This window comes from Ziziphus jujuba, chromosome 2 (genome assembly GCF_031755915.1).
Source record: "Ziziphus jujuba cultivar Dongzao chromosome 2, ASM3175591v1".
Lineage (NCBI taxonomy): Eukaryota > Viridiplantae > Streptophyta > Magnoliopsida > Rosales > Rhamnaceae > Ziziphus > Ziziphus jujuba.
Genome location: NC_083380.1, coordinates 32,349,765 through 32,365,704, shown reverse-complemented (window position 1 = coordinate 32,365,704; position 15,940 = coordinate 32,349,765). Strand labels below are relative to the sequence as shown.

The 15,940-nt window shown below is 34.0% G+C and overlaps 2 protein-coding genes and 1 pseudogene across 2 annotated transcripts; all 3 read left to right on the top strand.

Annotated features, from left to right (window-relative positions):
• Nucleotides 1-4,044: 4,044 nt before the first annotated feature.
• On the top strand, nt 4,045-7,292 carry LOC112488827 (rust resistance kinase Lr10-like; annotated as a pseudogene).
• A 466-nt stretch (nt 7,293-7,758) lies between these two features.
• Nucleotides 7,759-8,508, top strand: LOC107417855 (uncharacterized). The gene has a single exon (XM_060814353.1). The coding sequence runs from the start codon at nt 7,987-7,989 to the stop codon at nt 8,338-8,340; it is 354 nt and encodes a 117-aa protein (XP_060670336.1). The 5' UTR covers nt 7,759-7,986; the 3' UTR covers nt 8,341-8,508.
• Nucleotides 8,509-12,007: 3,499 nt separating this feature from the next.
• Nucleotides 12,008-14,715, top strand: LOC107435620 (protein REVEILLE 7). The gene is given in 7 exon segments (XM_016047251.4): nt 12,008-12,073; nt 12,356-12,487; nt 12,615-12,726; nt 12,810-12,871; nt 13,041-13,124; nt 13,126-13,437; nt 13,556-14,715. Coding segments are annotated over 7 exon segments (783 nt in total). The 3' UTR covers nt 13,571-14,715.
• The last annotated feature ends 1,225 nt before the right edge of the window (nt 14,716-15,940 follow it).

Sequence of the window (15,940 nt, the reverse complement as noted above, 5' to 3'; positions counted from 1 at the left end):
GGTGTGATAAAACTTTGTATCAAATTATTCTTTCCTTTCTAGAAACAGAGTAATTTATGTTTGGGTATGAGTAAGATTTATCCAATAAAAACTGGCCAGGAATATATAATTAATAGGAAATATTTTATTTTTATTATTATTATTTTTTTAAATTTCAAAGATGACAACAAGTACTATGAATTTGCTTAGTTGTCCTTCTCAATTCAAATTGGAAAAGTAATTGTCCAATTGGATTGGAGTTTAGTAATCTTCATGGGCCGAAAGTTTTCAGCTAAAATTCTGTTCTTCTAATTTTCACATGTTCTTCTTCTTATTTTTTGGTTGTTTTACTATCTTCAAAATTATCGTTACAATATGTTTTTACCGGAACCATCATTTCCATGTTTCAAACTGCACTTGTTGCTTGCAACTCAAGAAAGCTCATGATTCTCCTCATACAACGTAAAACAGAGGAACCCAATTAAAATATTTATGTTTGCAATTAGTAATTGTTTGTTTTTCCTTTTTTCTTTATTTTTATTGTTAAGGAAACAATGCAAGATTGTATTTTAATCAGGGATTGATAGAAGGAGTGGAACTACTATTGCTTTTAATTGTTTCAAGGAAAAAGTTGGTAGTAACACGGCCGTTAGCCAGATTGAGAGGGTTAGGAGATTGTGTTAATACATTGAGGTTGGAGGTATCTGTGAAAATGGAGTCTTCTGAATAGTAAAGCTTTCATTAATGGTCTGAAAGATTTGAATATTGAAATCAAAGTGGGGTTTGAATCCATCCTTGATCGATTAGGTAATTTCTGGCTTTTTTCTCTTTCTGTAATTTGAATGAATTGATTATTGGCGTGCCATGTTTAACGATTTACATGGCAGTTTCCTTTTGATTATTTGAACGAAAAGAATTGTCTTATTGCTAAGACTTGGACTGGTTCGTTGTTTTTCTAATGACGGTTTTGCTGCTGTTGGACCCACAGACTTAGAGCAAGCAAATTTTGACTTTGAGAATGAGAAGGTTGTTCAAAGATTAACCTTGGATTTGGATAAATTAGACACATGTTTTATCTCGTAGTGGGAGTTGTTGATAATTGGAATCCACTGGCATGTGGTGCTTCTGCTAACCAAATGTAGAAGGTGATCCTCCTCTGCTTTGGTGGACTCAGTACCAAGTACCATTTTATTATTACCTCTATTTATGGCTTTTTTAGAAGGTAATCCTCCTTTGCTATATTTTCTCTTAAACCTGCTTCTTCTTATGGCTTCTTTGGCTTTAATTGTAGAATGGTTGCAAGGACTACCAGATGTAAAACGACAGACGTAGCAAACTCATCTCCATTTTTTGTTTGGCCCCATCTCAAATTATCATACTTTTTAAAAGTCTTTCCTATTATCTTTCTCATTGGTTTTATTGAATCTTCAATAAGAATATGTGGTGGAAAATATGTATATGGTTTTTTTTTTATTTCTTTCTTTGTTTTTTCTTTTTTTTTTTTTTTTTTTTTTTTTCCCCTAAGTTAAGTCCTTCTTACCGGAGTTATTGAAGTTTTTCTGCATCAATGTGGTTGGAAAAATATGGCTAAGATGTCACATAATATTGATGGTTCTATGTTTAACTAGAGATAGTGTTTTTATTTTTGTTTTGTTTTTGTTTCTGTTTTTGTTTTTTTGTTTTTTTTCCTGGTCTTTGAGACTGACCAATTATGAACGAGCTATTATAAAGACCTGACCAATTAAAAGCTGACAACATGGAACTCAAAGTTTTGGTTTATTGCTATCTACAAGTAGCACGAACTTCCTTAATTTCCTTTCTCAAAACAACTTGGAAAGTGGAATAATAATAATCCAAAATGTATTCCTTTCTTATTGCAAGTCAAGAAGCTCATGATTCTTTCTTCTCATTTTCTCTTGCAATGTAATAACAGAGGAACCCAATTAAAAATATTTATATATGTAATTATAATTTATTATTCTTTGTTTTCCCAATTGTCTCATTTCGAGTGATAATATTGGAGCTGCATATTTGGCTGCAAATCAACTACAACATGCAAGGATAAAACATAGAGAAATTAATTATCAAATCCACTACTAATGAACCTGAAGTGAGATGTGTGCCTTCTAAACAGCAGATCGCAGAGGAGGCTGTTATAGACAGTGGCAAGTGGAGACTTCAAGCTCAGCTTTCAAATTTAGTTGTCCGTTTATAGCTGACCAATGACTTTAATACAACTATGAGTCTGTTAAAGTTTGTTAAGTGTGTTAGTCAGTGTTTGTTGCTTGAGTGAGATTAGTTTAGCATCCTAATTCACTTTCTTGTTTTCTTGCTATTCTTTCTTGTTTTGTTAGGTGTGTCAGCTTGCTTTTTAATTTAATATGGAAATAAAAATAAGTGTAGCGCACATCATGCTAGAGAAACAGAGAAAGAATGAGGAACCACTTCATTGTTCACCACCACCAATATGTGAACTATATGTAATAATAACATTTGCCAAGTCATATTCGCCTTTGAATGAATATATCCAGGGTGAATAAGCATTGAGAAGTTATGATCACGATTTATACACCGTTACATCAATTCATTTTAATCGACAAAATGCTATTTGTGAAAATAATTAGTTGAATAGCTTAGCACATAGAACTCGCCCCTTAATCTCACCATGAGATTCTTTAAAAAGTGCTAAATAAACAAAGCTAAAATCAAAAGAAGGAATGCAACTAATGAGAGGAAAAGAAAGAGTGAACAAAATAGCTGATGCAAAGTTTAATTAATTATTGGATAAATCTCCTCTAATAACAATGATAATGATTTTAAATAATATATTTGTGAAAGTTTAATGCAATTTCCTTACCACCAAAGAGGAATACAATAGGTTCTTGCACTCGTAAGTTCTTATCATCCTCTGTGATCCTCTTACCACCAATAAAAAAATTGCTTCAGGAGACATTTAACTGTTTTTTTTTTTTTTGGTGAATCAGGAGACATTTTACTCAAAAGTGAAGTAAACATTATCCATTAGTTGTATTGTATATCCATGCTTATTTATTATTATTATTTTTTAAAGAATTGTTTGTTTGAGGGTACGTATACAACAAAGAAGAGAGTATATCTCTTGCCCAGGGAAAATGGTGCACATTGATAGTGACAGTAAACCATCTTTTTCCACTGTCATTAAATAACATGGTCACCCACTCTGTATACTTCATATATGTGGATGATATGTATGAAGAAGATGGTATACATAGATTATAGGTCGTTTATGACAAATGCCAAATGCAAAATATTAGAAGACCCTCTTCATCATTCACAGGCCTAGGCCTCCTCTTTCTTGTTTTAAACAGGAGCATTGATGAAAGGACTATATAGAAAGTTTGGGTTCTTCAAAAAGAGGCATTTTGCTGCTTGAGAAAGAAAGATCTGGTTGAGAAACAAAGCTTTGCTTTGATACCATAAAGAAATAAAAGGAATAGAAATTATATTGAATAGATAAATGCTCTTGCATATTATATTCGTATATTGCTAATGGATAATGATTCTCTCATTCAAGAAATTTTTGTTCAATTTGTCATGAGACACATCCCACCAATGTCGCCATACGATTTTAGAAGTTCTTTTGTTGGATAAGAGAATTTTAGGTAATTTAGATATTATATAATGGAAGCTTTTCTATGTTTGACTAAAATATTTTATTTTTCTAGTTTTGACTTTTCAATTATGAATAGGGAAGAAGACCTGACTCCTGTGGTCCTAACCTTGGAAAAATCACCCATATGGATGGCGATAGTCAACAAACTTAATTGCCACATATATTGATCAATGATAAACATCCTCTTATGCGGTAGACTTCATATATATATATATATATATGTGTGTGTGTGTGTGTGTGTGTGTGTGTGTGTGTGTGGATGATATAAGAAGAAAGCAGAGTAGGAAATACCCCAGCTGAAATCCTTCCTCCTCCCCCATAATATGGAGATTGGAAGACCCTCTTCTTCACCATTCATAAGCCTAGGCAGCTTCATCGTTCTAGTTTTGATGGTTTTCCATCTTCAAACTAGCTATGCAAAACATCACAATCATCATCTTTGCCCTGCATCTTCATGTGGAAATATACCCAATATAAGCTACCCTTTTCGGCTCCTAACCGATCCACCAGAATGCGGGAAGAGAAGGTATGAACTATCTTGCGAGAATAACAACGGTTCTACTATCTTATACTTGTATTCAGGAAAATACTATGTCCAGGAAATCAATTACGATAACTACACAATTCGACTGGCGGATTTCAATATTGACAAGGCTAATTGCTCCTCGGTACCTCCTTACTCTTTGTTCAAGTATAACTTCAGTTACGGAGATCCATATTTAATTACGATGGATACAGACAGTGAATCATATTCACTCTCAGAAGCTATAACATTCGTCAAGTGTGAACATCCAGTTGAGTCTCCTCTATACATACCCACTGATCCATGCATTAATAGTACTGTTGCTGCTAGTACTACCTTATCCAAAGAGGAATATTACTCTTATGTGAAGGTTGGGGGAACAAATACGTCCGAGTTAGAAGATTCTTGCCGTATAGACCTGATGGTTATGATCACATCACGACCGCAGAGAATTATTTGGGAAAACAGCAGCACCGACATTTCCTACAGAGACGTACACAATCAACTTGTATACGGCTTTGAGCTTTCATGGTTGCCAAGTTCCTACAGAGACGTACACAATCAACTTGTATACAGTCACCATCTCTATAACGATGGCTCCAACAAGGTGGTCCATTGTAAGGATGTTTAGATGCCCAAATTTTTCTTTTTATTAAATTGTGGAATTAGTATAGTTTCCACTGCCTTTAAAATATGTAATAAAATAATGGTGTGAGCTGACAATGTTAATTTTGGTTTCTTACAGTAGGCGATGAATGGAATCCTCCGACCATTGTTCAAATTTGCTGTGAGGATCCTCTCTCATGTCTCAACTTCCTAATATACTATTACTATCCTAGAAAGAAACAGTTTCACAAACTGCTTGATATATATGAAAAATCTAATTTTTGATTTTTTTGGTGAAAATTTTCTATGATCCTATATATCGGCTAATATTTAAATCTACACATACAAAGTCTTTTTACTTGATTAATTTACTTAGGATCAATTTTTTTTTTTTTTTTGTTTTTGACATCTAATTTATTAACCTCTTTTACTTGGTTCTTTTCTGGTCTTGTAGTGCTCGTCCTAGGCATGCTCCTATGGATCGGTAAATCCTTAATTTACAACTCCCATATTTGTCTAACATGATTACTTTAACAATTTAGCTCCCTATATGCAAATCAGTGTCGTAATTTATCTACTTTATGTATAAATTGAATTAGAATCCTTTGTTCCTTTTTTTCTGTCCTTATCCTAAACTTGTTTTTCAATTCTGATTTGTCAATTCAATGAAAGAAATAAAATCATTTTATCATCAAAAATATAAAATAAAAAATCGGAAAGATAAATAAGTTCAAATTAAATATGTATGGATATATATTTCAAGTGTTATAAAAAACAAGCATAGATGAAAAACAAGTAGAGGATCTCAAATATGTAAGAATATGAGAGTAAGGAATTAATATAGCAAGATCAATTACATTAATGATTTTATCGTTTTATCATTATTATTCTTTGACATTAGGGCTGTCTGAGAAGTGACGGTGATTTTATTACTTGAACATAATTTTGAAGTGAAAAGCAAATATACTAAACACTTCAAATTTGTAACATCTATTGACTATTACTCTATGTGTTAAGAAAATTTTTTATACATGCAGTTTCAAAACTATACATTGATAATTATCAAATAACTCCTTTGGTATGTATTTTCCTACAGCTTTGTTCATCGGAACTTCATCAGTAATTACATTTATCTGCACTTGGAGAAGGCAACATTTATCAATGTATGACATTATCGAAGAATTCTTACAAACTAACAAAGATCTTATGCCTGTAAGGTATTCGTACTCTGATATTAGAAAGATGACTAAGGGTTTCAAGGACAAACTTGGTGAAGGAGGTTATGGTTCTGTCTATAAAGGAAAGCTTCGTAGTGGACGTTTTGTAGCAATCAAGATGTTAGAGAAATCGAAGGCTAATGGGCAAGATTTCATCAATGAAGTTTCTACCATTGGAAGGATTCACCATGTCAATGTCGTGCAGCTCGTTGGTTTTTGTGTTAAAGGATCAAAACGTGCTCTTGTATACCGTTTTATGCCTAATGGATCTCTTGACAAATATCTTTTTTCTCAAGAAGTCAGCCCCTTAGATTGCAAGAGAATGTGTGAAATCTCATGTGGAGTGGCTCGTGGTATTGAATATCTTCATCGAGGATGCAACATGCAAATTCTACATTTTGATATTAAGCCGCACAACATTCTTTTGGATGAGAATTTTATTCCAAAGGTTTCTGATTTTGGGCTTGCAAGATTATCCCCATTAGGCAATAGCATTGTCTCTCTTACCGCAGCAAGAGGAACCATGGGATAAATAGCTCCAGAGTTGGTTTACAAGAATATTGGCGCAGTTTCAAATAAAGCAGATGTTTATAGTTTCGGAATGCTATTGATGGAAATGGCTAGTAGAAGAAAGAATTTGAATGCAGGTGCAGATCATACAAGTCAAATTTACTTTCCTTCATGGATTTATGATCAATTCAAGGAAGGAAATGAGGTTGAAATGGGAGATGCAACAAAAGATGAATCAAAAATAAGAAAGAAGATGATTATAGTTGCATTTTGGTGTATACAGATGAATCCAAATGATCGACCAACAATGAGCAGAGTCAAAAAGATGCTTGAAGGAGATGTTGATAGCCTGCAAATGCCTCCAAAGCCTTTTGTATGTCCACAAGAAAAGCCTATACAACCTGTAAATGATGAAGTGGAAAAATCAGATTCAAGATACTCAACAATGGCTTCATATCATGAGGACTCCGAAGAGATTAGTCAAATTATACAATCTAGTTAACGTCCAATAATGGTAGGTTTGTTGTTTTCACATTTACTAAGACAAATATATGCTTTTATGCCCTTGTTTTAGAAACAAATTCTCATTTACGATGCCATGAGAATCTATATTAAGTTAGTCTTTTCCTTTCTAGAAGCAAAGTAATTTGTATGTTGGGGGATGATTCTGATTGGTCTAATAAAAATAGACCACGAACATAAGACAACAAGAATGATCATAAAAATTGCACTTATTGTTTATAAAGATCATTATTTTAATGTTTCAATATGTACTTCAAAATTAAAAAAAGTAAAAAATTCTGTACTTCTTTGTTTGCAAGTCATCAAGTTCTTGATTCTTCTCATTATCTTATACGATGTAAAATGGAGAAAAAATTAAAAATTAATAGTGTTATAGGTATTACAAAATTTATGTGGTAAAAATGATGTATTATTATTCTATTAGTGAACTAATGTATATATATAAATAACTTACATATAGATGAGTAAATTTTTGTATCATTTATTTAGTTTTTAAATAAATAAATGTAATTAAATATCAAAATCAATAAAATGATGCCATATTATTTGATAAATTTTTTTTATATCTTATAGCATTATTAATTAAAAATATTATGTATGAATGTAATTAGTAATCATTATTTTTCCCTCAAAAGGGAAAAAAAAGAAAAAAAAGAAATCAAAATTTGTATTTTAATAAGGAATTTTGTAATTAATCTTCAAAAAAATATATAAATAAACAAATTGCATTTAGGCCAAAAAAAGGGGGGAAAAAAAAAACTTTTTATTGTAAATAGTTTGAACCGGCATGTTCTGAGTTCAGACGTCGCTTTGATAGTTTTCCCCAATTCGAAGTCTATGACTCTGTTTATAACAAGAAGCTCAGGTTCCCAAAATACAAAAATACAGTTTTCAAAGCCCAAAAATCTAATTCTCGAACTTCCTTTTTCTCTTAAATTAATAGATCTTTTCCACTAAAGCTACCAGAGCAACTAAACATGGTGTTGAACGCTCTTGAAGGTTTGGGTTTAGCCAAGCCCATAACCACTATGATTACGATGATGATGCAGAAGAAACCTACGGTTCCATACCACTATCCATGCCCAGACGGAGCTTTTGCAGCTTTAGCAGCTCACCTCTTCTTCTCTGCTGCTTGTCCTCTGGTGATGTTCTTCCCCAATACCGTCTACAACCCCATCGTTTCCAATCAGATCCCTCTGGCCCTAATCAGCGATATTTACCTTCTAGACTTCGTGGATGCATCTGGGTTTGTTCAGGAAATCTCTTCAAAGGTTAGCAGAGTGGTGGTTTCGAATCACCACAAAACCACAGTGGAGGGGTCTTTGCGGTGAGAGTTCTTGTTCAGTTGGTGAGAATGTGGAGAAGGTTTTGATATCTGGAGGAGTGGAGCTACTATTGCTTTTGATTATTTCGAGGAAAGAGCTGGTAGTTGTCTAAAAGATTTGAATGTTGTTCGATGTGGGTTTGAACTTTGAATCCATCTTTGTTCAAGCAGGTAATTTGTCTTTATGGGTTTATTGGTTTTTTATTTTATTTTATTTTATTTTTTAAAGCTGTAAAGCTAAAAAACTCTCTCTTTATTTGGGTGTATAAGGCTCTTGCATTTGCTTTTTTTGAATTTGGAGGATATAATTAGTCAGGGATTGACCAGCTTATCCTAAAAGCAGGAATGATTCTCTCGGTCAATCATATGAGATTGCTCTTGTGGGTGGAGCATTTGGAGATTGCCTGGTATAGTCAATGTATCCTTCTCTATCTCCAAACATGGGCCATTGTAGCATTTTTATATATGTTCTTGTACTTATTTGCTTCAGCGTGTAGAGGTATTGTGTTAGATAGTAGTGAATTGATGACTGAATTCTTAGTGTACAGTCATGTCAAGTTTATACATTTGTTTATGTTAAGACTTGTCATTCTATGCATAGGCTGTGAAAGCTCATTCTGTGTCGGAGTTAAGGAGTGAACTTGGACATCAATTAGCCAAAAAAAGCCGTAGTCTAAAGTTGAGGTATGCCGCTATCTACCAACAAATATGATTGTCAATGTATTTGTAGCATATTTTTCTTTCTTTTTTTTAACATTCATTGATTAGACTGTTCGGTTTTTTTATGTTATTAGTTGACTGCAATTATCCATAGAAAATAAGTACGCTTGGAGTGTACGTTGGTTTCAATCTAGTCTAAAGTTGTTATTTTGCTAGCTGCATTAATAGTTGTTGACTTGTTGTGGGCCTGAAGCAACTTAAGGATTTAAATGACTTAGATGACTACAAAAGCTTGAAACCTTTCATCGGAGAGATTTCTTTTCTTGAAGAATTTCTGTTCTTTCCTCCTTTGAATGCTTTGAATATTTTCTCATCACATTTAAGCATATACATGCCACTATTCTCGGAGTTATAATTCCTATGGAAAAGCAATGTTGAGGACTAAAACTGGTACGTGTGGCGTTAATTGCTTAGAGCTATTCTTTCTAGAGTTATAATGTGGTAGACTGTTCTTTTCTCCAGTATTATATATTCATGCAACAGAGAAATCATACCGTAGTTGTTTCTGATAAATTGGATAAGCCCCTTTGTCAGAGTAAATAACAGTCAGTCACTTGGACATTGGAGATCACTTCAACTCTACAATTATGTGGTTCAAATAATACACCTAATCTTTTCCTTGGTTAAGGATTTAATGCCAATACTTCCTTAGATTTATATGCCTACTTTCTTACAATTATCTTTGAAGTGTCACAACTAAAAATGCCTTTAGTAACTGAAAAGGCCTCTCGTGTCACAACTAAAGGACTAACTAAAGGACTATAGGGGGTTGCGGAATAATATAAGAATCGCTACCAACCAAAGAAGTCTTGTGAACAAGCCACTAAAGAAGTGAATTGAACAGCTCTTATGAAAGCTCCAATTTTTAACTATTACACTGTCAGAACGTCCCATGTAGAAGAATTCTAGCATCATCTCACCATTAAAGGATACAGAACAATTCTAGCATAGTCTCACCATTAAAGGATACACAACACGCTTCCATCTTACAAAACAGAGTTTAAAAGAGCAGTGGCCGACCTGGTGAAGACGCAGATGGTGATCATTGAGGATTTATTCATGGGTCAGCCATGAGTCCGATGACCACTTTTGCTTGTTGATACCTATTGGCACTTGTTTGGTATTCAGTTGCAGTTAATGGACTCGAACAAATTGCTGGAGAAGCCTCGCAGTTTGTCTTGGTCATTTCCTATTCTGAATGTATTTTATTTATTTGTTTATTTTTTGCTGATACTTTAGTGTCTTGCTTTGTGTCTATTTAATTGGCTTAATATGCAGAGTTAGGTCCACTTTCTAATAGCTTAAAAGTTTTTGAAACTAATGATAAGGCTACCTTAGTCTAACAACAATGTTAGACCAGAGAGTTGATAGAGAGGGGGGTGAGTTTTAAGTATTATGTGTGAAAAAAAAGGATAATGCAAAGGCTAACTAATCATGGGATGGCTATGCTTTAATAACAATGATGATGAGTTTTAAATAATATGTGTGAAAATTTAATGGAAATTTGGCAGAGGAGCACTATGATATGTAATTTCCTTCATTAATTTATTTCTCTTTATATGGTTTAGAGAATCAACCAACCAACAAATTGATGGCCCAGGTGACTCATAGCTCCTCTATCGCCCATACCAATACTCTTCAAATTCGATATCCTTTTGGAGTGACCCTGTGATAAGGGCTTTACAAGTCATCGTTGACCACCCTTGTCGCAATGACTGGAGTATATTTAATGTAGACTTTTGAATATTTTTATGAAATTTTTTTAAGTGATTACTTTTGCAAAGTTAATGAAATTCTATTAAATTTTATAGAGTTGCAGAATTAAGAAAGATTGTCAAACTTTTCAATACTTTCATTTTGAAAGATTTCTATAGGTATGGATAGGTTTTCATTGACATTTTTTTTTTTAGCTGAAAAAAAAAAAAAAAGATGTCTACTGGTAGTATCAAAGGTATTAGGCCGTAGTCCTGCGCCATGCAGCATTGTGGCATGGGACCATTCGAGGCAATAACAGGGCTTGCCAAGATTCGAATCTTACCTCCCGGATTGCTGGTGTGAAATTGGTGTGAAAGTTGATGGCAGGTTTTCATTGACATTGATAAACATTCGTTGACTACTAAATAGAGTATATAAGTTGTATTAACAAAATTATACATATACCTCATGTGAATAAAAATATTTTATTTTGTTTTATAATTTTTTTTTCAACATTTAAAAATAAAAGGGGCATTTAACTTTATTTTTTATTTTTTTTTATTTATTTCAAAGAAACAAATGAAATTATGTTAAAGAAAAGTATCATAAACATTTAAAAAGATAAAAACAAAATAATAAGAAAATAAATAAAATAAACAAGAAGAATAAGCTACTAGGGCCCTTACTAAATTAAACTTTGCTAACCCATGTGCTGCAACATTATCGTCCTCTGTGATTCCTCTTACCACCAATAATGAAATGCTTCATGAGACATTTGACTTAAAAGTGAAGTTAACATCAATTAATTTTAAGTGTATATCCATTTTTTTTTTCAGTTTAAACAAGAATTGTTTGTTTGAGGGTGTACAATGAAGAAGAGAGAAAATTTCTTGGCATTTTACTTTTTGTTGGGCTTTGGTTTTCTGCGGTTGGAGTAGAGACAGAAAGAGGAAGAACGGGAATGCCACAAAAATGGTGTGCAAAGTAAATTAAGTTGGAGATTTGCGGCCCCCCCCCAAAAAAAAGAAAAAAGAAAAAAAAGGAGGTAAACAATTCAAATTTGTGACATCGATTAACTATTGGTATGTGTTAAAGAAAATTTTTATACATGCAGTTTTAAAACGATACATTGATGATTATCAAATAACTCCTTTGGTATATAATTTCTTACAGTTTCGTGGAGCGGATTAAAACTCATTCTTGGAATTCCATTTGTAATTGCATTTCTTATCTGCAAATGGCGAACGCGACATTTTTCAATGTATAACATTATCGAAGAATTCTTACAAACTAACAATGATCTTATGCCTATAAGTCTAAGAATGGTAGGTTTGTTATTTTCACATTTACTAAGACAAATATACACTTTTATCCCCTTACTTGTTTTAGAAACAAATTCTCATTTACGATGCCATGAGATTCTGTAAGTGACGTGCTTTCAGAGAAAAGCCAAATTGAAAAAGTTTTACGGGTTTAAATAGATTGTAGATGCAATGGATTTTTGAGCAATTGAATTATGCCTTTTTGAATAACAGTACTTCACTCGAATGCATATTGTTGAGAGAAAGGTTATCTTAATCTCAATCTCTGTAATGTTTTGGACACAGGACCAGAGCGAAGGCATGGGGTCAAACACTAACGTTGTGGTTGGTAATTTCAATTCGATGGGCCATGCAAAATCTGGATCGGAGATCCTGGTGAAGGAGATGTAATCAATTGGGAATTACCATGAACCCAAGGTACCATTGAACTTGTAACTTTTCTTGTGGAGAATATTTCAGTTTAGTCTAAAACTTTATGTATTTGATTCGAATGATGGTTCTAGTCGTCTTTGATTTGATTCGAATGGTGTTCTTTTCTTCTCAGGCCAGGAAGCCTTGCATAATCAAAAAACAAAGAGAAAAATGGACAGAGGAAGAACATCAGAAGTTCCTTGAAGCCTTGAAATTGTATGGTCATGGTTGGCGTCAAATAGAAGGTATGCTTAGTGTATTTTAAATCTATTTAGAAAATTTTCTCTTTCCTAGTCCAGTCATATGAAGTTACTTTATTTTCATGCAGAACATGTAGGAACCAAAACTGCAGTTCAGATTCGAAGTCATGCTTAAAAGTTCTTTCCTAAGGTCGAATGCTTTGTTTCAGAGCCTAATTCCTCTTATACTTGCATGTTTATTGAACATTTGAAGTTGATACATTGATATTTATATGGAATTAAAACTTAATATTGGTGGCTGGGTTGTCGTGTGCATAGCATGTCTTCCATACTCTTGTGGTTTATCTTCATGGTTTAAGGTAGTTCGAGGGTCAACTGGAAGCAATGAAGACTCCATGAAACCAATTGAGATTCCTCCACCAAGGCCAAAGAGGAAGCCTATGCTCTCCTTATCCTCGAAAATCAGTTGATTTTCTTAAAGGAATGTCAGTATCAAATCGAACTGAAAGGTTTTCATCTCCTAAGGAAGGCACAAAATCTCCCATTTCAGTTTTATCTACTCTTGGTTCAGAAGCTATGGAGGCTCCAGCTTCAGATTAGCATAGCAAAAGCTCTCCTTCATCAACTTTATGTACTACTGATATGCATTCTCGCAGTTTGTCTCCTCTTGAAAAGGAGAATGATTACACGACATCAAACTCTTCTGCAGAAGAAGGGAAAGGATCTTTGCCTATCTTGGAGAATGTATTGTGCATGGTATACTGATAATATCCACTCAAGACTCTTTATATATAAAATGAAAAGAAATGTCTTTGTAGCTAAGATTCTGATTGGTTCCTTTATTTGACTAGTTCCTTTGTTTATCTGGATATAGATAAATTCAAACTAGGTTCCAAGGATACTGTGTGCTAAAGAAGAAGCTCTTGAGATGTGAGCTTCCACAAGTATCAAGCTTTTTGGAAGGACTGTTTCACAGTTGGATCCTTAGAAAGAATCTCCTCCTGGTGCGGAGTATTGTAAGGTATCAACATCTAATACTGAACCAGCCGATTCTGACGTTGAGGATGAGAAGGTTGTTCAAACATTACTCTCAGATAAATTAGACACATGTTTGTCTCTTAGTGGAGTTAATCCATTGCCATGTGGTGCTTTGATTATTCAAATGGAGAACCAGAAAGAGAGCCCGAAGTCTGTAATGCTGTGGTGGACTATGTACCAAGTACCATTTTATTATCTCCCTGGATATAACCAAACTGCAGTTGAGACAGTAAATTCTTGTGTGGATGAAAGAATGAAACACAAGGAAAGATCTTGCTCTGATTCGAATGAGGGATGATTTGGAGTCGAAAATGTAGGAGAGAAGAATATAGAGACTGTTGATTCTTCATGTCCCGAACCTCGTTTTGAGGAAAGAGTTAGCCTTTGTAGTTTTAGGAAGGGGTTTGTGCCATACAAGCGATGTTTAGCAGAAAGAGGTATGGATTCTTCAGTGAGAGTTTCGAAAGAGAGGGAGAGACAACGGACTTTGGTTTGCTCATAATTCTCACTGCTAAATTTTCTCTTGAACTTGCATCTAGTTATTTGCTTCTTTGCCTCTAATTGTAGAATGTTAGCAGGACTACTAGATGTAAAAGGATGTAGATGTAAAAGGATGCAAGTAGCACAAACTCATCTTCGTTTTTGATTTGTTAGTATTTTTGCCTCTAGCTCATCATCATCATATGCAGAAGATGGCAAAGACGTTGAGAGCTAATTGGGGTTGTGCATTAATAGTACTCTATCCTTATAGTTTGCATGGTTCAAGATTGACTAGAAGCCCAGAGGAAGAAAAGGTACAAGCGTTTATGGGGCTTTGAAATCTTTCATGGTCATTCAAGTTGAGCACAAAACTGTAATTGTCAATTTTCCATGTTGTCTAGTATGTTTAAAAGGTATTTTACTGGCTTTGTTGCAAATAGTTATAATTTTATGGTAGACTAATTTTTTTGGGGTTAAATTAAACTCTTTTGAAGTAATAATGTATGCTGTTATTTATCTTTGTGCTTAAATGAAAAAGAAACAAAAGAAAAATAAAAAGAAAGGGGGATCAAAATGTAACAGTCTAGACCATTTGCATGCGATATTGTTCGCTTTGGGTCCAGCCCGTACGGTTTTATCAAAATGCATCGCAGTGGTTAGGGTCCCACCCCTTCACCTGCCAGTCCCATTGACTCGGGTCTCCTAGGCCCAACCGAGATATTGTCCTCTTTGGAAGTTCGGTGGTGAGTCCAATCCTACTTTTCCTCATGGGAACGTATCGCAAGGGAAAGGTATCCACACCATCTTATAAGGCGTGCTTCGTTCCTCTTTTCCAACCGATATGGGACTTCGCAATCCTCCTCCCTTGGGGCCCAGCGTCCTCGTTGGCACATCGATCTGGGTATTGGTTTTGATACCAACTGTAACAGATCAATCCACCCGCATGAGATATTGTCCGTTTTGGGCCCAGTCCGCACGGCTTTGTCAAAACGCGTTTCAAGGGAAAGGTATCCACAGTCCCTTATAAGGTTTGCTTCGTTTTCCTTTCCAACCGATTTGGGACTTCACAAGAATGCAGAGACTGTTCGTTGATTTGCAAAATGAAATTTTCTGGGTATAGAAAATGAAAAAAAGAAAAGAAAATGAAAAGCAGAAGAATAGAGAGAAGAAGTCTGTTACGTAAGAACAAAGAATTCTTCTGAAATTTGTCATGTCTTTTGTTCCCCCCGCATTTCAATCATTTCTGTCACATGGGACAATGTACTCATTAAATACTTTATCATGGAATATATGCCAGGTATCACCTCCCTTTATTTATTTATTTATTTTAATTTTTTGTGAGAATGCCACGGATCACCTAGCAAAAGAAATCTATTCCATTTACGGTTATTTACCGAACTCAGTTAACAATAATACAGCAATTTTACAACAAAGACAGAAAAAAAAAACATTTAAACAAAATTAAATAAAGTGATTGGTAGTTTTTTGTGATTTCTCTCATTGGTTTTGTTGACTTCTATAATAAGAAATATGTAAAGTGTGCCCACACAAAGAAAATGGGTAACTCATTACCCCAAACAAAAAAAAAAAAAAAAAAGAAAAAAAAGGGAAAAAGGAAAAATGGGTAACTTTTGTGACAGATCACCTAACTTTTGCAATATTTTCACTATTTCTTCATGTCGGTTTTACTCTAATGGGGTACGCATAAGCAACAGCCAAATCTAAGTTTCTTTCATATAGA

Excerpts from the sequence above, each read along its gene's own strand:
- LOC107417855 (XM_060814353.1), top strand. The coding sequence starts at position 7,987 with ATGGTGTTGAACGCTCTTGAAGGTTTGGGTTTAGCCAAGCCCATAACC.